The following is a 20,076-nucleotide window of genomic DNA, read 5'->3' as shown; positions in this document are numbered from 1 at the left end:
AGTGGCAGCAAGAGGGAGGGAAGAGGCTCATCTCCAGCTGGCCAGGGAGATAGGTCTTCTTGTGCCCACGAACCCCTCCTCCCCACGGGCCCGTCCACAGGGGCTTGGGATCAGTCAGAAAGTCAGGCAGCTCACTAGAGCCAGGGGACATGAAGTTCCTTTGCCAGACTAAGTTCTGTCCCCGGGAGCTGCACAGTGTCTAGCCCCACCCCTTGCTCTGTGCCCCCCCCCCCTCCACTGCCGGAGACTTTGACCTTGTGTTCCAGTCCTAGCTGATGGGCTGAGGGCTGAAGTCAACACACCCCAGAATCTGGAACATTCCTGCCGGAAACAGGAACCTGCAACCACACACCTTTTTCCTCCAGACACCTGGACGAGCGGTAAGTGGCAGATGAATGTATGAGCTGGGGCAGAGGACAGAGCAACATGGCGACTTCCCCGGGCCAACAGCTGTGCTTGGGATTGGTGACAAAAAAAGAAAGAAAGACAGTCAAGAAAACATCCTTCAGAGAGATGGCACCATGCCCCATGGAGTCAGATGGGAACAGCGGGTTAATAGCCTCAGTTTCCCTCACAGAATCTTTTGCTTTCTTGTTTGTTTTCTGAGGCAGGGTTTCTCTGTGTAGCCCTGGCTGGCCTTGAACTCAGAGATCCACCTACCTCTGCCTCCCTAGTCCTGGGATTAAAGGCATACACCACCATGCCCAACTCAGAACACAGAGTCTTTGATCAAATGTCTTTATTATATTATTGTTTAATTGATTTGGTATGGGGATGACTCACGCTTGCCACATTCTACATGGGGAGGCCAAAAGAAAACTTCTGGGACTAACTTCTCTCTTTCCATCGTGTGGGTCTCAGTGAAACACAGGCTGTCAGGTGTAGTGACAGGGACCTTCACCAGCCAGCCAAGCTGTCTTGAAGGCTCTGGGATGTGGGATCTTGACTCATCTTACAGGGTGAATTTGAGAATTAGAAGGCAGATGGATATAAAATGCCTAGTAAGTGATAAAAAGGGTCTTTACCATTCCACTGGGGAGGGGCCTGGTCCTCAGTCTCTTATAACTGTTGTCCCAATTTAAAGGTGAGCTGGAAATAACACCTGTACAAGATATAGTCACTTGGTGTAGCCTGGCTGAGCTGGCTTTTTAGTTTTACAAGTCCTTCATGTTCTATTAAGAGCACGTGACAAAGGCACACGATGCTTCCTCCGATTGCTTTCTAGGGGACAAAGGTTATAATCAGAGACACAAAAAGAAAAGTCGGGGTCAGCTGATCTCTGTCTCCGCTTAAATATTTCTAGAGTGCAGCGAGATTCACTCAGGCCGAACTAGATGAGATCTGAGTGTGTCCCACACAGGCGGTAGGTGGGACTGTCAGCTGGTCCTCTTCTCCTTCAGCTTCTGTCCCTGGTTTCGGATGACAATAAAGGACATTTCTCCTAGAGCACTTGACTGTAGGATGAAGGTGTTGGGCTGTCTGCATTGCGTCTTGTGCCGTTACTGATGGTGGGGTCCAAATAGGCTCTCCTGTGCCATGTTTATGTGGACTTTATTGTCTCTCTCGGGCTCTCTCTTTCTGATCAATGTAATAACTCCACTGGGTCATCTTTGAGGATACACCTTCCAAGCACCTGTGTTATAGCAACTGGCCATAAAACAGGAGCATCGCATCACTAGCGTAAAAAACGGCAGCAACCACAAGGAAACAGTTGACTTGATTCCAGAGCTAAGCATTTGCAGGCCCATTCATGACTGCATGCATGGATGATCTTACCTGGGGCTGGTCCACGGCTTCAGCAGTCTGGCTCCTGTTCCTAATTAGGACTGCACGCCTTCCCATTGCACTCCACGAAGAGCTACCCATGTTGGGTCAGATGTGATCATTGATAGCACACGCTCTCCTCTTCTGGGCAGGCTGGAAGCTGCTCTCCCTTACCAGTCAGGTCCAGTGACTTGGTCAGGCTCACACAATCAGTGCCTGTCAGAGCTAGGCTGAGCTGAGCATGTCTGACCTGCTAATCCCTCAGACTATAGTTTCTGTGTACTGCATGCTGTGTGCTGTGTACTGAGTACTGAGTACTGTGTGCTGTGTACTGAGTACTGTGTGCTGTGTACTGAGTACTGTGTGCTGTGTACTGAGTAATGTGTGCTGTGTACTGTGTGTTATGTACTGACTACTGTGTATTGTGTACTGCATGCTGTGTACTGAGTACTGCATGCTGAGTACTGTTTACTGTGTACTGCGTGCTGTGTACTGTGTACTGTGTGTTGTGTGCCGTGTACTGTGTGCTGAGTATTGTGTATTGTGTACTGTGTACTGCGTGCTGTGTACTGAATACTGTGTGCTGTGTACTGTGTGCTGTGTACTGAGTACTGCGTGCTGTGTACTGAGTACTGTGTGTTGTGTACTGCGTGCTGTGTACTGAGTACTGCGTGCTGTGTACTGAGTACTGTGTGCTGTGTACTGAGTAATGTGTGCTGTGTACTGAGTAATGTGTACTGTGTACTGAGTACTGTGTACTGTGTACTGCGTGCTGTGTACTGAGTACTGCGTACTGAGTACTGTGTGCTGAGTACTGTGTGCTGTGTACTGTGTATTGTGAGCTGTGTACTGAGTACTGTGTGCTGAGTACTGTGTACTGTGAGCTGTGTACTGAGTACTGTGTGCTGTGTACTGTGTGCTGCGTGCTGTGTATTGTGTGCTGTGTACTGTGTACTGTGTGCTGTGTACTGAGTATCGAGTACTGTGCTGTATATTGAGTACTGACTGTTGTATACTAAGTACTGCGTACCGAGTACTGTGTGCTGTGTACTGAGCACTTGTACTGGCTACTGGGTACTATGTACTGAAGGCCGACCAGGCACCATAACAGAAACCACTGCAGAGCCCGGCATTGATTCTTCAAGACAGCTGATGAGATTGGAGTTGCTCCTGTTTTACTGATGAAGTGGTCTTGTCCTGCGGGTGAGGGTGCAGAGGGAGAATAGGGGGCTCTGCTTCCTAAACCCCAACACCCAAGTGCAGACTTAAAGCTGCCACCCTCTGTTTGTGGGCTCAGTCCCCAGTTTGGCGTCGTAAACCCCAGCAGAGTCCAGCCTTCATGGCCTGCAGCCATTCCCCTTTGCAAAACTAGGCCATATTGAGAATGTTCCGCTGTTCAGGGCCTCAGGCTGGCGTTGCCAGGAGCCAGGGTCTGTGGGAGGCCAGCTGAGTGCAGAGGAGGAGAAGTTGAGCTTGGCTCTTCCGGACACACACAATCCCTTTGTTACGCCTCACAGGAGTTGGCTGGAAGGCCCAAGGTCAAAAGCTACTAGGCCTGAACATCCGAAGGTGCAGCCAGCTCAGCACCCCAAGCAGGCCTAGTCCTCTGCCAGAAGAGGCGGGTCCTGAGGGCAAACCATGCATGGGGGATGCTACCAGCAGCCTGGCGCATAGTAGGGGTACAGCAACTGTGCACTGCGTTTACTTGAATTCCAGTTAAATTCCAACACAACCATTTGGTGGCTGTGTGTGTGAGACACTCCACCCTCTGAGCCTCAGTTTCCTTATCTGTAGAGTGGGACTAAAAGCAGCAGCCTGACCTCAGAAGGACACAGGAGGCTTAGGTATGAGAATGAGTGAAGCTGTAGTTCACGGCACATGGTAGGTGGTCCCTGAGGGTGGGAGCCCCTCCTCCACACTGGAGCTGCTTTGCCTTTATTGTCTCCCCGTCCACCCCCCCCACTCCTCATCCCCCCCCTAACCCTCCCCCCCCCCCCCCCCCCCGGCCCCGCCCCAGGCTTGTCTTGCTAAATTGCAACTTAGTAGCTTGCCCAGGGTTGACAGCCCACGGGACTAACCTGCAATACCGGTGGCTGGGACCAACCACAATTATCAGATCATCATTGCTTTTGTTTTGTTTTGTTTTTCGTCTGTTTTGGTTTTTCGAGACAGGGTTTCTCTGTAGCTTTGAAGCAGATCACTATTTCTTACTGATTTATTCTTCTTTCCTTATTTATTTACTTTTATCAGGCACAGCCCAGGGTTTCTACTTGAAAACAGAATCTTGAGGATGGAAAGATGGCCAAGAGTTAAGAGCGTGCACTGCTCTTCCAGAGGCCTGAAGTTCAGGTCAGGGGTCTCACAACCCCCTGTAAGCCCGGCGCCAGGAGATCTGATACCCTCTTTGCCTCCTTGGTGTCTTGCACTCAGGTTACACATGCATACATGTGCACACACATGCACATATAGATACATAAAAAATAAGACAAACCTTTTTCAAAAATTGGGAGACTACCCCTTACATTCTAGAATTTTGGACTCGTGGTCATCACCAATGGAAGGGACTGGGCAGCGTGCTTGGTGCTTTCTAAGTCGTCAGGAGCCCACCCTGATGGCGGTGGTGACAGTGACCCTCAACCCACTCTCTCCTCTCGCAGGCTGGTGTGATGCGTGTGGTCGTGATTGGAGCGGGAGTCATTGGACTGTCCACAGCGCTCTGCATTCACGAGCGTTTCCACCCAGCGCAGCCACTGCACTTGAAGGTCTACGCAGACCGCTTCACACCGTTCACCACCAGCGACGTGGCTGCGGGCTTATGGCAGCCCTATCTCTCGGACTCCAGCAACCCACAGGAAGCGTGAGTAGAGGTCCCATGTGGCAGTACTGGGACTCAGAAAGCTGGGTCCACAGAGGAAGCCTTTCATCACAATTCTTATCACCAAGGACAAATCCCTTATGGAAGCTCCAGCCTGTGTCCCCGCGCTTGGGGGAAGAGGGGAATGGCCTATAAGCTTGAGGTCATCAAGGGCAGCACAACAAGACTTAGATTAAAGCATAAACAACCAGGTGACGCCGGGCGGTGGTGGCGCACGCCTTTAATCCCAGCACTCGGGAGGCAGAGGCAGGCGGATCTCTGTGAGTTCGAGACCAGCCTGGTCTACAAGAGCTAGTTCCAGGACAGGCTCCAAAACCACAGAGAAACCCTGTCTCAAAAAAAAAAAAAAAAAAAAAAAAAAAAAAAAAAAAAACAACCAGGTGACTGCACCTACCCATCATCCTGTAACTCAGGAAGCAGAGGAACGAACGTAGAGTCCCTGCAAGCTGGAGACCAGCCTGATCTAAAGTCCTGGGCTAGTCAAGAGTACACAGGGAGACTCTGTTTTTAAAAGAGTTAGTAAATAAGGAAAGAAGAATAAAGCAGTAGGAAATAATGATCTGCTCCAAAGCTACAGAGAAACCCTGTCTCGAAAAACCAAAACAAACAAACAAAAAACAAAACAAAATAAATGGTGATCTGGGACAGCAGATGCAGCTGTGGTCCCCGATTCTAGGAACGTCATCCTGGGCATTGTTGATCCCATCTAGTCAAAACTAAGACCACTACCACAGTTTCTGAGCCAAATCTAAAGCAAACATTTTTTTTTTCCCTCTGAGACAGAGTTTCTCTGTGTAACAGCCCAACTGTCCTGGAACTCACTCTGTAGACCAGGATGGCCTCGAACTCACAGATTCGCGTACCTCTGCCTCCCAAGTGCTGGGATTAAAGATGTGTGCCACCCCCCCACACACACCTGAAACAAGCATTATTAAATACTGGCCAGGATGATGGACACTGGCCAGGTCCATACCTGGGATTGCTAGGGAATGGCCTCAGATACCCGACGTACTTCCTGCCTATGTGTGACCCAGCACATCCTGTGCAGTTGGGACAACCAACCTTGTTTACAGAAGTGAAAAATGTGGGTTGTTAACTTACATGAACAACAAAAGTTGTCTGTCCTTGGGCAAGTGGAGCTAACAGGTTAGAGGCATTTCTGCATGCTAGGTATCTTAAGCACAATAATTTAAACTTAAAGTATAACTTCAGCTCTCAAAGCCATCACCACGGGCTTGTCTCTGAAACTGGAACAGAGTGGCGAGGGAGAGGCTCAGAATGTAACGCCTTTGCCACTCAAGTCTGACCACGTGGGTCAAGATCCCCAGAATCCACTTCGAAGCTGCATGTAGTTCCTCGCATTGGTAATCCCAGGCTATCCTTGTTAGGGCGACTTCAGGAGGACATCAGAGAATCGCCCAAAACTCACAGCCCAGCTAGCCCAGAGCGCACACAGCAAACAGCAAACAAACACAGTGGAGATGGGGGCAGCACCCAAAGCCATCCTCCGACCTTCCCATGAGGACCACAGCAGGTGCGTGTGTGAGTACACACACGGGAAATAAACAAATGTGGAGGCCCATCCTGTGAGGAGCTCCAAGCGCTGGGACCTTCGCAGCACTGGGTGGCTCGCAACTCCACAGCAATGATGCATGCATAGATTGCCAAAGCTAAGGTAGTTGACTGAAGAAGACACAAAATGCCATGATGTGTGTTTAGTAGCTGACAGGTGTCAACACGAACCCTCAGTGGGTGACATCACACAGACCCTAATGCTCACTCCTGTCAAGAATCTCGGAAACTGTGTTTCCGTCCTTGGTGTTGCTTCCATGTTGTGTCTTCATCCTCAAACACAGCTCCCAAGGTCACTTACAAGGTTGCTTCCAATCTTGCTTTTTTTTTTGAGCCAGAGTCTCACCATGTAGCTCTGGAAACCCACTACGTAGATCAGGCTGACCTCAAACTCATAGAGATCTGCCTGTCTCTGCCTCCTTCTAGGATTTTAAAGGTGTGTGGTCCTACATGTGACCTTGATGTTAGGTTCTTGAGGACAATGGACTAGGCACAGAGTCTTTAGCCAGCAAGCACTGGCCCACCCTGGCTAGAATGGAGCCAGCTCTGTGCCCAAGAAGAGGGACAAGCCAGTATCTGTGTGCTGTCCCCTGTACTCACAGTGGGGGTGCTCAGCTCCAGGCTGTATTGTGTGGTTCCCAGTTCTCAAAGCCTTCCCAGTGTGAGCCCAGACTCCAGGCATGTTCCTGGGGTGTACTATGGAATGTTTTTTTTCTTGGTTTCCATCTGGGAAGCTGGGTGTGGGAGAGCTGTTTGGATCACTGAAGGAGGGAGCCCTGTGGATGTCTGGGTTTTGCACTACACAGGCTGACCTGAACAGTTCTGCCTGGAGTGCTGAGTGACCAAGACCCTGATGCCAATTTGATTATGAATAAGTTTGGGGTCACAAAGAAAGAAAACAATATTCCAAGTGAAGTATCTGGACAAGGCAACTCTTATTTGATCAAGAGGGTGTGCCCAGAAGACCAAACACGCGAAGACAAGAAGTGTATTCAAGCTTTATTCCAACCCAAATGGTGGCTGTGTCCCTGTGTCCTTTCTCCATTGACTGGGGTTCAACCACTCATATTTTCTCTCTCTCTCTCTCTCTCTCTCTCTCTCTCTCTCTGTGTGTGTGTGTGTGTGTGTGTGTGTGTGTGTGAGTGTGGTTTTCCCTGAGACAGGGCTTCTCTGAGTAGCCCTTACTGTCCTGGAACTTGCTCTGTAGACCAGGCTGGCCTCAAACTCACAGAGATCCACCTGCCTCTGCCTCCCAAGTGCTGGAATCAGATTATTAGGTAGTCTAAAAAGAATTTGTGCATAGGAAAAAAAGGGGGGAGGGGAGAGGGACCTCAGCTCTAGGTTGTCAAATTCCTTAAGGTCTCACAAGGTAGGGACTAAAAAGATTTTCATTTCTTGACCTAAACTCAGGTTTTACAGTAACTAGCAGAAAAGACTCACATGTGATATTTCTTACGTTTCCAGGGAGTGGGGTCAGCAAACCTTCGACTACCTGCTGAGCCACATCCATTCTCAAGATGCTGAAAAAATGGGCTTGTCCCTAATCTCAGGCTACAATCTCTTCCAACACGAAGTTCCGGTGAGCCAAGAGTCCTTGACCGTGAGGGCAACACTCAAGGGTGCAGAGAAACTACAGAGCTAGACCACTCTGTGGGCAAAGCAAAAGGATTGGGAACCAAATTGCCAAAGTCATCTCTTGGGGTGTATCAGAGAGACAGAAAGAAGAGCAAAATGGGAGAAAAGCCAGCAGATTTTATGTCCGCGGGGTGTGGATCTGACTGATACAGGCTATAGAGTGGGAAATAGGTGTCCTTACCCAAGGTAGCTGACCTTTGAGGGAAGGAAGGTTAAAGGAGGTTCCAGGAGGATTAGGGGTGTTCCCTGTCCTGCTTTTCTGGTGAACACAAACCCAGAAACCCACCTTTATGTTTGTTTACCCAATAACAATCTGTTGTGGTAGAAGCTTCACCTCAGCCCCTGGCATCCATATACCCAAAGAATCTGGAATGTTTGGGTGGAAGCTCCAACCCAAGCCCCCTCCCCCATCTCTCTCCAAACCCTGCCACATCTCAGAAAGCCCACCAAATGATGACGCCTCCCCCAGAGATGCTCAAGACCACTCCCACGGGGTATTTAAATTGCTCCTCAGAAAACAGACATGTTTTCCAGTCTCTCTTTCCTGTCTCTTCTATGGGGAAAGTCATTCGGGAACATTTTACTCATTAAACCTGGGCTTTTTCTAATTCGGTTTGATTTAGTCTGATGTGGATTGCTGTGTTGACGGAGAGGCTTATCGGGCGCAGGAACTTTTCACAATTCATCTGCCTATCCCGCCAAAATTCTGTTTAGGACAACATCACCAGCATTGCCATTGGGGGGGGGGGATTTGGACCTAACAGGGCACAGATGGGGCTGGGGTTCTGAGCTGGGGGAGTACTCAGAGGTCACAGACTTGCATTCAAATTAGATTTATTTATTTGTTTGTTTATTTTTATTTTGGTGGAGGTGAGGATCAAGTGTCTTGTCCCTGAGCTACACCCCCAGCCTCAGGTATACTGGGATTCTCTGTCTCTCCCCACCACTTACTTGATGCTAAGCAGAGTGAGCATAGACTTGAGCCTAATTGTGTGAGTTCACATCTCAGCTCTACCTCTTCTCTGTGTGACTTCAGACAAGACTTGACCTCTCTAAGGTCATTTGGTCTGTCTGTAAGGATGCTCACTGCATCCACCCCAATGGCAGGTTGTGGAGACCCAACAACAGAGCCATATAAGTAAATGCTGCCTAATAGGCTTTCTGTAACCAGATAATAGGTTTCTTGACCGACGCAGTAAGCTAAATCAAGTCAAATTTTAAAAGCAAAGAAACAGGTATATTTGAGCAAAGCAACTCCCAGTGAGCCCTCTAGCCCCAGAGATTGGGCCAGAGAAGCTACATGGCTGAACTAAAGCATGGAACATATATGTATATATACCATGTAGACGAGGGTTGACGATGAATCCCCCACAAACTGAGTTTGTGCCCAAGAATGGCCAAAGATGACCATTTTAGTGGGGTCTTGGGTTATTGGCAGCTTCGGGGGAGGAGCTGCCACAGCCACCAAGAACGTAGAACTAGTCTTTTGGCACCTTTTTTTTGTTGGAGATTCCCTGAGAGGATGTGGTTTTGGGGAAAGAGGGATGGGGCTTTCTGGATGCAGCAGGAGTGAGCTGGAGGTCCAGCCGGACACTGCCGACTGTCCGTCATCCAGCAAGCATTCTGTGAGTTTCTGTTATCCTGATGATCAAGTCCACCTATCCCTGTGAGTCTGTCTCTGCTTTCTCCTCAGGACCCTTCCTGGAGAAACACAGTTCTGGGATTTCGGAGGCTGACCCCCAGAGAGATGGACATATTCCCTGAGTACAGGTAAGACCCTGTCACAGGCAAAGACACTGGGCATGACAATTCAGACAGAACTGTCTAGAAAGCAGCCAGAAACAGAAGCACCAACTTACCATCCCATCTCAATCCTAGAGGCCCTGGTACCCTCTACTTCTGAAGTCCAGCCCCTTCCTGGCTTTGGGCTGAAATGTCAATCAACTTTATATCCATATGATGAAATACTAGATACAACTTACCTTTGCAAAAAGGCTTGTTTTAGTTCATGAGGGTGCTTGTCAGAGCTGCTTGTATCCCAAGCTAGGAAGCAAAGACAGGGGATGATGAAGTCCCACAGTGGCCTTTGAAGGAAGCATCTGATGACTGCGGCTCCTTCCCTAGCCCTAACCTTCCAACCTCATCCCCTCTCAGTACTACCACCTCAGAGACCAATCCTGTGCACGGAACCTTTGAGGACATTCAGCATTGAAACCCTAGCACTCCACTTTGTCAAACCACTCTCTCAAATGAGGAAACAGAACCTCAGAAAGGCTAAAGGACTTCCCAGGGCCACACAGCCACGTGACCACACTCAGAATCTCGCCCAGCCTGTGTGCTTCCACACTCCTGGCCTCTGGTCCTCTCTTCACCTGACCCCATCCCCCAAAACATCCAGACTCTATTTACATTTCCCAGAATGCCATGGTTTGATGCATTAAGCTGAACCCCTACCTTCACCCCACAAGCGACACCTGGTGGTTCAGCTCTAGCCACTGGGGACTAGTAGAAGAATACAAAGCAACTCTCAAACCTCAGATTCTGACCTCTTTGCCCCCTCTGACTCTAGCTATGGCTGGTTCAACACAAGCCTGTCTTTGGAGGGGAAGAGGTACCTGCCGTGGCTGACTGAGAGGTAAGAGCGGAAGCATCCTCTGAGAAGGACAGGTGGCAGGGGCCAGGCTGTAGAAGAGTAGTCATGTTGCCAAACTCCAAGGCTGAGGAGAATCCCAGGGTGCCGTGTGGGAGCTGTCCCTGGTCCTGACCTTCATTCTCTGTGTGCGGAGGCGATGGTCCCCGCACCGACTTTCATTTGCTGTGCTTCTTAGCGATGTCACTCAAGCCCTCATGCTCATATATAGTGGTTTAAAATGGATTTAAATGTTTTTCTAGATATAGTTACATAGCTTGCATAAATTAGCTTTTAAAGCATTTTTCTCTCTTTCATTTTCTTCTCTAATTGCTCTTGCAAGTATCCCTAGGACGATGTTAAGTGTATAGTCAAGGGCAGATGCTCTGTCTTGCTACTCATGTTTTTACATGAATCATGTAGTGTTCTATGTTAGCAAACATTAGTTTGGGGGATCACATGCATTCATATTAAAGGAGACTTGATATATTTCCTATAATTTATTAAGATTTTGAAAAACTCTGAAATAAATGGAGACCTTTGTGATCTGGGAAGACCTTTTAAAATATGGATTTCAGGAGCCTACTCCACACCCACTGAGTTAGAGGCCCTGGGGCAATGGTTCAGAATTTTGGTTTTCATCTTTGTCCTTTAACCCATCAGGGTCTCACTATAGTGTAGCTCTGGCTGGCATGGTCTCTGTGTAGACCGGGTTGACCAGGAACTCGCAGAGATCTGCCTATTTCTACTTCCCAAGTGCTGGGATTAATGGAGAGTCTCATGCCTAGTAGTCCAGAATTTTTGTATATCAATAAGTTCCCTGGGTGAGTGTAGCTATCAGCCAAACTTGGGAACCATGTCATGTGAGCGTTTTCCTGAGAAGCCACAACACACACACACACACACGTGATTACTCACCCCAGATAGGGAACCCACAACAGACTAAAGTAATTATTACATCAAAGTCCAACTTGGTAAAACCAATGAGGGTATTGAGTTAGTAACAGGAATATGGGTGAGGGGTCACTTACAGGAGTAGAATGACTCAAAGACACCATGTCATCAGAAAGCACAGCCTAACACGGGTGAAAACTGTGACCCTGGTGATCTCTGCTCATCTCAGAGGCAGCTGCATGTCTGGGAGAATCTCCCCTGGGCTGCTCAGCTGGCCTGAGTCTCCTCCCTTAGCCAGTCATTGCTGGTGTGATCTTGGGGAGGGGCCTCATGAATCTTGGGTTTCATCTTCCCAGTCATGGGGAGTTCATTAACTTCATGTGTCTCAAGAGCCCCCCCCCCCTTCCAGGATGGGTGTTACAGATCTGAGGGAATTGCACCACAACAAACCACTGGGCTGGCAACACTACTCTTGTCCTTGGGACATTGTGACCCCTGACCAGACTCTTCCCAGGTGTCCATCATTAAGAAATTAGGTAGTTAGAATTCCTTCTGGGGAAACCCTTTGGATAGTTATGGTTTCTAACTCTTTTGATGGGTTTTCAGTGCCGAGTTCAAACCCAAGGCCTCGCATAGTCTGGGCAGACATGCCACCACTGAGCGCTTCTCTGGGACATTTAAAGAGAGAGAAGGGTGTCCCCAGGCCCACTGTCTCTGGTGTTATTCTCTAACAAAGGTGCATTTGACACTGGTCCAACTCTGCCTCTTCTCCCCCCACCCCTAAAGTTTGTCCCTTTTGATATAAAGCAATCTGATGACAGCAGAATGTAGTGAAAGAGAGGGTGGGGTGTGTGTTCCAATCTCAGTGTACAGCTCGTTCTGTGACTTTCATTGAGGGACAGGGCTTCCAAGAGGACCTTGTTTTCAGAAGGATGCTTTTCAGGCCACTGGTCCAGTTGGGTGCCCGTGAACTAAATGGCTACATTGGGACACATGGGGCTATGTCCACTAGAATGATCCCTGTGCTGCCCTCTAGGAGGGATGTGGCAGAGAAGAGAATTTGGGGCTGCTTTGATGTGTCTCTTCATTCCAGGTTGACGGAGAGGGGCGTGAAGCTCTTTCATCGGAAGGTGGAGTCTTTTGAAGAGGTGAGAGGCAGGGGTGTGAGGGAGGAAGGTAAGCTGTTTCCTGCTGCTGTATGGGAGACCCCTTCTTAGACTCCCGGGGCTCCTGCAGGCCTGACCCAGGCTCTAAGCCTGGTCTCAACCCCAGGAGGCCTTGGGCATTCTCGCTGTTGGTGGTAAGAAGGAAACAATGGAATCCCAGAGGCTGGAGGGACCGGGTCTGTTTTAGAGTCAGCTCTAGTCCACGGTGCAGTTCAGGCTCTCCCATGCTTCCCACTACCATCTGGGTTGACATTTCTGCAATGACCAGGCACTTGACTACGGCCACAGGTTCACCGTCAGCATTGACAGTGATGAGGTCAGGGCCACCACGTCTTATCAGCCCAGCTGTGTGTCTTCATTTAGTCCCAGAATGCAAAATAATGCTTGGCACAGGCAAAAGGTCAGCATGTCCAGCTGCTGGTGCTGAACTCATGGGAGTCAGGCCTGGCCCTGATCGACACGTGGGCTCTGCGGTTGACTCTATCACAGCTCCCTTCCCCATAGCTCTAAGACAGAACACACTTGACAGTTTATATGCCCATGATAGCTTTGTGAGGGAGTCACCAGGGATGGACTGGGAGCATAGGGTGCTTACTGTGTCTGAGTTGACAAGCGTTCTGGGCATAGGCAGAGCCGAAGCCAGCATCCTGGCAGAGAGAAGGCAAGAGGATGGGCTCCAAAGGGGTCTAATGGAGGTTGGAGTCATCTTGGCTTAATGTGAACATTCATTCATTCATTCATTCATTCATTCATTCGTTTGTTTTTTTTAAGACAGGGTTTCTCTCTGTAGCTTTGGAGCCTGTCCTGAGACTCACTCTGTAAACCAGGCTGGCCTCAAACTCACAGAGATCGCCTGCCTCTTCCTCTCCAGTGCTGGGATTAGAGGCGTGTGCCAACACCGCCCGCCCAGCCATGTGAAGTTTTCTTTAAGATTTTAAGAAAGATTCCCCTCCACAGTCCTCTCTGCCCAGCAGTCTCTCCTCAGGGTCTCACAGCGTCCTCACTGGCCTGAGGTGAGGCTGCGCAGAGAAACCCTGTCTCCAAAAACAAAACAACAAACAATAACAAAAGTGGCTGGAGGGACAGGGCCCAGAACAGTTCTCACTCCTTCCTGTCCCTTGACTGTTCCTGCTGCCAGGTGGCAAGAGGAGGTGCGGACGTGATCATCAACTGTACCGGGGTGTGGGCCGGGGCGCTGCAAACAGACACCTTGCTGCAGCCAGGCCGGGGCCAGATCATTCAGGTGAGGCTGTGGTCAATGGAAAGCTTGCTTACTTGCTCCCACCACTCCGAAGATGGTGGGCGGTCGTGTTGAGTGACTCCAGCCTTCGAGGAGGTGACTTACTGAAGAAACAAGGACCAGCCTACTCCCTGCACCCCAAAAGTTTTGTGTTGGAATTTCTTCCCCATAGCAAAGCGAGTGTGAAGATGTCTCTACCATGTGGGAGCCAAAGCACAGGCCCGAGTTATAAAGAAAATGGAGAGCCTTTTAAAGTGCTTCTCAAGTGCCCAATTCATGCCTAAGCACTGTGCTGAGTTGATCAGTTAATCCTTGTAGCAGTTAGTCCTTACCACAACCCTTTGAGAAGGTTTTGTCAACCAAACACAGCTGCTCTGGAGCACGGAGGTGTCAAGTAACACGTGCAGGACTAGAACCCAGGTTAACTGGTCTGTCATTGTCACCATTGTCCCATGCCTCTCATGATGTGTGGGGCATGTGTGTGCATGCTTGCCTGTTTGTGGACACACTGATGTGAATGTGCACATGTGCACTGACATGTGTGCAGAGTGTGTGTACGTTCCTTGTGTGGGTTGATAAATGTGTGTGCTTGCTCCTGTGGGCTAAGGTTTTTCCATAGACATGGGGTGAAGACACAGGATACTCCGGGGAGCAAGGAGAGCTGTCTGTCAGGTGACCCTCCTGCAGTTTTGGGTCAGAGGGTCATGAGGGGAGCAAACTATAGGGAAAACCACTGGCCTCGTTCTCTGACAAGCTGTGACTGACTGCCTTGAACCAACAGGTGGAGGCCCCGTGGATGAAGCACTTCATCCTCACCCACGACTCAAGCCTTGGCATCTACAACTCCCCGTACATCATCCCAGGGTAAATCTCTGGCTCATCTAAGGTCGCAGAGGGGGCGCTTTCATGGCCTCTTAACACTCCATCCACCTGTCTTACAAATGGGCATAGGCAATGAAATCCCTGGGATGGTGGGATTCAACACTGATTGGGCTTTATCCTGGTGGCAGTGGTGTAAAGCCAGGACAAAGACCATGATACACAGGCAGTGACTCCAAAGGTGGCCAGAAAGGCAGCAGGTGGAGTGAGGAGAGCAGCTGTGCTGACGGTGTTGATAATGTTGACCGTGGCGTCTGGGTGGCGGTGAGGGGATGGCAAGACTGGTGGTGATGAATGACAGTAGCATGGTCGTTGATGGGGAAAGACGGTGCTGATGGGGATGTTGACATCGTGACATAGTTAAGTGGCAACGTTAAGGAGATCACCATCATTGATGGTGGCGGAGTGGGAAAGACATTTGGTGTTGATGAAGATGAAGCGTGTTTCTAGCATGGCGGAGATGCTGATTTCAGGCAGCAATGGCACAGTGGTGTTAGCATGGCAGGGATGCTGATTCCAGGCAGGGATGGCACGGTGGTGCTGGCATCGCAGAGATGCTGATTCCAAGGCAGAGATGGCACAATGGTGTTGGCATGGCACAGATGCTGATTCCAGGCAGCAATAGCACAGTGGTGTTAGCATGGCAGAGATGCTGATTCCAGGCAGAGATGGAACAGTGGTGCTGTTGTGGCACAGATGCTGATTCCAGGCAGAGATGGCACGGTGGTGCTGGCTGGCCTGGTATAGTGACATGAGTGGTGTTGTAGTGTTAGATGTCTTGGGGGTGACTTTATTGGCATGATGGAGGTGGCAATATCATGATGGTGTTGCTTTGGTGGTATAAATGGTGACAGGGTTGGTGTTGATGACATTGCTGTTTGTGTGCTGCTGTGTCTGTCTTCTCATGACTTCCGGGCACCTGAACTCAGGTCCTCACTGCTGAGCTGCAAGCCCTTTATCCCCTGAGCCGCCTCCTCTGTTGATAGAGATGACAGTACTGTTGGCAATTGCGATGCTGGGGATGGGTGGCACAGTGGGTTGGTGGCGATCACAGCGGCAGTGGGATGTGTTTAGCAGGGATGGCTGATAGGGTTGGGTGACTCAGTGGAGAAAGAAGGAGTGGGGAGAGGTGCCTCCATCCGCCAGGCTTCATTTTCCTTAGCCCTCTGTATTTTGATCTAGGTCCAAGACGGTTACTCTCGGAGGTGTCTTCCAGCTGGGGAACTGGAATGAATTAAACAGTGTCCATGACCACAACAGCATTTGGAGAAGATGCTGTCAACTGGAGCCCACCCTGAAGGTCAGTGCCCTAGTCAAGGGCATCTGGGTCCTGATGGGAGGATGTCGCTAATGGGATAAGTGGGCAAGTTAACCCCAGACAGACTGGAGTACACAGCAGCATTTGACACCTAACTGGCCCTCCTGAGAAGGTACTTCATAGGGTGGCATCTTACTGTTTTCACAGAGAGCAGGTGTACTTGATGCCTGTAAGATCATGGCGAGGCTGACAAGATCAGTGGGAGGCAGTGCTGGGTTGGCGGCGACAACTGTCGTGGTGGGGATGGTGACATGGCGAGAATCATTGGTAACACCAGGACAATGGCTGCTGGCGATTGTGGTGATTGCTATAGATAAACAAATATGAGGTGGCAGATGGTAAAGGGGGTGGCTCAGGGATAAAAGATTGCAGCACAGTGGTGAGGACCTGATCCCCAGAACTCACGTAGATAAGATGGGGCAGCACACACCTGTAAGTCCAGCACTCCCGTGACAATGTCAATGGTGGAGACCAGGACTCCTCGGGCTTGTGAGCCAGCTAGCCTAGCACATGTAGCCGTGAACAGACCTTGTTTCAAACAAGGGGGAAGGTGAGGGCTGACACCTAAGGTTGTCCTCTGATTTCCACTGTGGCATGTATGTACCTGCACATCACACACACACACACACACACACCTCACACAGCAAGAGAGGGCCAGTAACTGACAACCTGTGATCAAACGGTGTGGGAAGTAATGATGAGGTTCTAAAAGCTCAATCACAGCTACCTAGAATGTCAGCAGAGGAAACCTGCCAGGGAAGTTACCAGCTTTTCTCTTCCCCAGAATGCAAGAATTGTTGGTGAACTCACTGGTTTTCGACCAGTCCGGCCTCAGGTTCGGCTAGAAAGAGAAAAGCTTCATTTTGGATCTTCAAGTGCAGAGGTGTGTTGGGTCAAGGGAAGTGACGTTTGCCCCATCTCCAACAACAACCCTGCTATTTCCTGGGAAACGTCACTAAGATCAGGTGGGGACACTCCACCCATAAGACTTGAGATGGGAAAGGACTGAGTAAAGAGAAATGGCACTTTATGCCCGGTGGCAGGAAAGATTCAGGACCTTCCCGGTCTCCCCTGGAGCTCTTCGAATGGGAACAGCTTTCTCTGTCCTAAGAGAAAACAGGACTGCCGTTGGTGATCTCACCTGCTTAAGTCAGACCACTGGTGACAGGCAGGGCTATGTGTGTAAACAGAACTTGACTGGAGATATTTCTAGGATGTTCACTTTGTGATGGTACTTTTATCTTTCTGGAGGGGCTCCTCTTGGGTCCCCTCACTGTGGGTGGGAGCTGAGAGCATCAAATCCCTTGGTCATTCTGTGCCAAAGAAATGAGCTGAGCAAGCACGCGCTGGAAGCAACCCCTGTACCAAGGTTAGGTTTCTCCTTTTAGACAGATAGGGGTGTGTGGAGGGTATGTATGTGAACATTGTACTCGTGGTGTAGACAGAGGGGCACACATGTAGGTGAGTGTGTACAGATGGTTGTGTGTGTATGGAGGAGCCGGGTGTGCCTCTGCAGAGCTGGGTATGTAGGTGAGTGTGTACAGATGATTGTGTATGTATGGAGGAGCCGGGTGTGCCTCTGCAGAGCTGGGTATGTAGGTGAGTGTGTACAGATGATTGTGTGGGTATGGAGGAGCCGTGCATGCCTCTGCAGAGCTGGGTGCGTGTGTGGAGACTCACCGGTAAGGGAACATTGCAGCAGATGTCTCTGACTTCAAGGTTTCATGGTTCTACATTTCCTGTGCTAGAGGATGAAGCAAGAGTCTAGATAGGGTACCACCCTATCCCTCCTCAGATAGCTTCCCCCAAGCTAGTCCCAGGCCTTGCCCACCCTCTGGCTGACACACTGATAGAGCTCGTGGCATCTGGTTTAACCAAGCTCTTTAGAAAGCTCCTGGTCTTCCACTGTAGCCCTCCTTGATGTCCCTTCTGCATCTGGCCACCATCTCTTTCCTCTCCCAGGTCATCCACAACTATGGTCATGGAGGCTACGGGGTCACAGTTCACTGGGGTTGTGCAATGGAGGCAGCCAACCTCTTTGGAAAAATTCTAGAAGAAAAGAAGTTGTCCAGGATGCCGCCATCCCACCTCTGACGACTCAAGTGACCATCACTTGCTCCATGAGGACACCCCAGCGCCTTATAGCCAATTAATTGATATTTTCTTTGGTGATCGTTTTCACTCCCACTCCCCAGCTTCCTTAGGCAAAGGTGTGAGATGGAGAAATCCTGGTCCTCCCCACGCATCCCATCTGGTAAAGCATCTGCAGGATGCTGGCTGGCCCTAAACCAGTTTGCGAGAGAGAGGCGGGGGAGAGGGGGGTCGAGATCATGGAGCAATGCCATTCTCACAACACAACGACTGAGTTCAGGCTGGGTGTACTGGGTGGCAGGGTCTGGGCTCATCGGCTAAGGAGTGGTCCAGACACCTTTGCTTAGACCTCAGGAATGGTTCACAGCACACTTGATGTCTACCACAGTAAGGAGAGGAGGGGGACTCCCGCCCTTGCTACTCTGCTGATCAACATTATTAAAACACTCTGTGGCTATCCAAACTTTCTTCAGGGTTGATCCTTGACATGCTTCCTATTTTCACCACATGAAGGCCACCTCTATGGTTTTGAGGAGACTTGATCGAGGTTGTACGTGTGTGTGTGTGTGTGTGTGTGTGTGTGTGTGTGTTAGGGCAGGGAAAAGAAGGGGAGGGCACAACTCAGGACCTTGAGTATGCAAGGTGAGTGCATCACCACTGAGCCGAACCCCATCCTCGAGACCTGAAATCAGAGAGAGAAGTGTACAACCTTGGGACACTGCATATCTCTATGTTTGTTAATCTATTGTGTCCATGTATGTGGGTGTGAGCAGCCACGGTCATGATGTGTTGGAGTCAGAGGACAGCCCGTAGCAGTCAGTTTTCTCCGTACACCAGGGTTCCAGGGATCGAATTCCTGGCATCAGGTGCGTACTTACGGAGTCATCTCACCAGCAGCACCTTTTGTCATTTTATGAAGTGATTTCTCATATGGAGAGAAACAGATGACATTCCCACTAACAAACAGGTTGACTAAAATTAGCTCCCAGCCTTCTGCTCAAGGTCTGGTGGGTTCTGAGGCACGGAGGCTTTGTGACAGGTCTCTGCCCTGCTCTGAATACTGATTTTTTTTTTAAAAAAAACAGTCTATTCCATTTATTTGGTGTGTTTGTCAGGGGGGAGAGGTCTTAAGTCAGGAGGTCTGCATAGCCAAGGCTGGACTCAAACTCACAATCTTCCTGCTTCTGTTTGTCAGGTATTAGTGTGTGGAATCATGCTGCCCAGGTAAAGCAGAATCAATCTCTCTCTGTGTCTCTGTGTGTGTGTGCGTGCATGTGTGAGTGTTTTGCTTTTGTGGGGGTCTCGTGAAGCTCAGACTGGTCTCAAGCTCACTAAGTGGCTGAGGATAACCTTGAACTTCGGACCCTCCAACTTCCCCCTCCCAAGTGTTGGGATTCCGGGTGTACTTCACATTAAACTTGAAGTCACTTCAAGGGTTAATTGTTGCTCTTTGGGTAGAAGCGACAACACTCTCCAGTGTAGCCCTGGAGAACTCCTGCTGCGACCCCAGCTTCCTCTCCACACGAGTTGGGTTATTTGAGGATGAAGAAGTGAAATCGACTAGCTGGGGGGAGGGGGGAGAGGGAGGGGAAAGGAGGCAAAGTAAAGACTGCTTGTTACTTAGGACAGCTGAGCTACCCAAAAATAACTACAAGAAATTAAAAAATTCAAGAAAATGTGACTGAGCTGGGCAATGGTGGTGCCCTAGGGAGTCTGAGACAGGAAGAAGTGGGCTAGCTTGGGCTACACTGGGAAAGTCTGTTTCAAATATCAATAACAATAATAATAAGTTAAAATGTGAATGCCAGCATGGGGTTAAGGGGATGGGCACCAACCTGTCCCCACAAAGGCCACTGTGTCTTTCTCCCATTAACAGTGCTGTCTCCACCAAACTTAGCTGGTGACAGCATCTCATAGGAGAGGAGACTGAGTCAAAGCTCTTCCCTGAATGGACCACGTCCGCCGCCTTCGGAGTGAACTGTCACCAGAACACCGTCCCCAACGACCAGACCG

The 20,076-nt window shown here is 49.8% G+C and overlaps 1 protein-coding gene across 4 annotated transcripts; it reads left to right on the top strand.

Annotated features, from left to right (window-relative positions):
* Positions 1-265: 265 nt before the first annotated feature.
* Dao (D-amino acid oxidase) lies at positions 266-18,510 on the top strand. Of its 4 annotated transcripts, none has more exons than XM_057765225.1 (13): positions 3,579-3,608; positions 4,015-4,113; positions 4,422-4,621; positions 7,676-7,790; positions 9,540-9,616; positions 10,416-10,481; positions 12,463-12,517; positions 13,674-13,778; positions 14,557-14,639; positions 15,837-15,954; positions 16,120-16,239; positions 16,757-16,855; positions 17,935-18,510. In XM_057765225.1, the coding sequence occupies exons 3-13, from the start codon at positions 4,431-4,433 to the stop codon at positions 18,064-18,066; spliced, it is 1,161 nt and encodes a 386-aa protein (XP_057621208.1). In that variant the 5' UTR covers positions 3,579-3,608; positions 4,015-4,113; positions 4,422-4,430; the 3' UTR covers positions 18,067-18,510. The 4 variants fall into 4 exon arrangements, with proteins under 4 accessions (XP_057621207.1, XP_057621208.1, XP_057621206.1 ...); XM_057765223.1 differs by having other exon boundaries at positions 16,120-16,272; XM_057765224.1 differs by lacking the exons at positions 3,579-3,608; positions 4,015-4,113 and adding an exon at positions 266-380 and having other exon boundaries at positions 16,120-16,272.
* Positions 18,511-20,076: the final 1,566 nt, after the last annotated feature.

This window comes from Chionomys nivalis, chromosome 3, assembly GCF_950005125.1.
Source record: "Chionomys nivalis chromosome 3, mChiNiv1.1, whole genome shotgun sequence".
In the NCBI taxonomy this organism is placed as follows: domain Eukaryota; kingdom Metazoa; phylum Chordata; class Mammalia; order Rodentia; family Cricetidae; genus Chionomys; species Chionomys nivalis.
Note: the sequence above shows the minus strand (reverse complement) of the source record. Positions and strands in the feature narration are given on the sequence as shown.

Bases quoted from the DNA above. Each gene is read 5' to 3' on its own strand.
- Dao (XM_057765224.1), top strand. From the start codon at position 4,431: ATGCGTGTGGTCGTGATTGGAGCGGGAGTCATTGGACTGTCCACAGCG. The intron at 13,779-14,556 runs GTGAGGCTGTGG...TTGAACCAACAG, and splicing joins GCCGGGGCCAGATCATTCAG to GTGGAGGCCCCGTGGATGAA. The intron at 16,856-17,934 runs GTGTGTTGGGTC...TTCCTCTCCCAG, and splicing joins TTGGATCTTCAAGTGCAGAG to GTCATCCACAACTATGGTCA.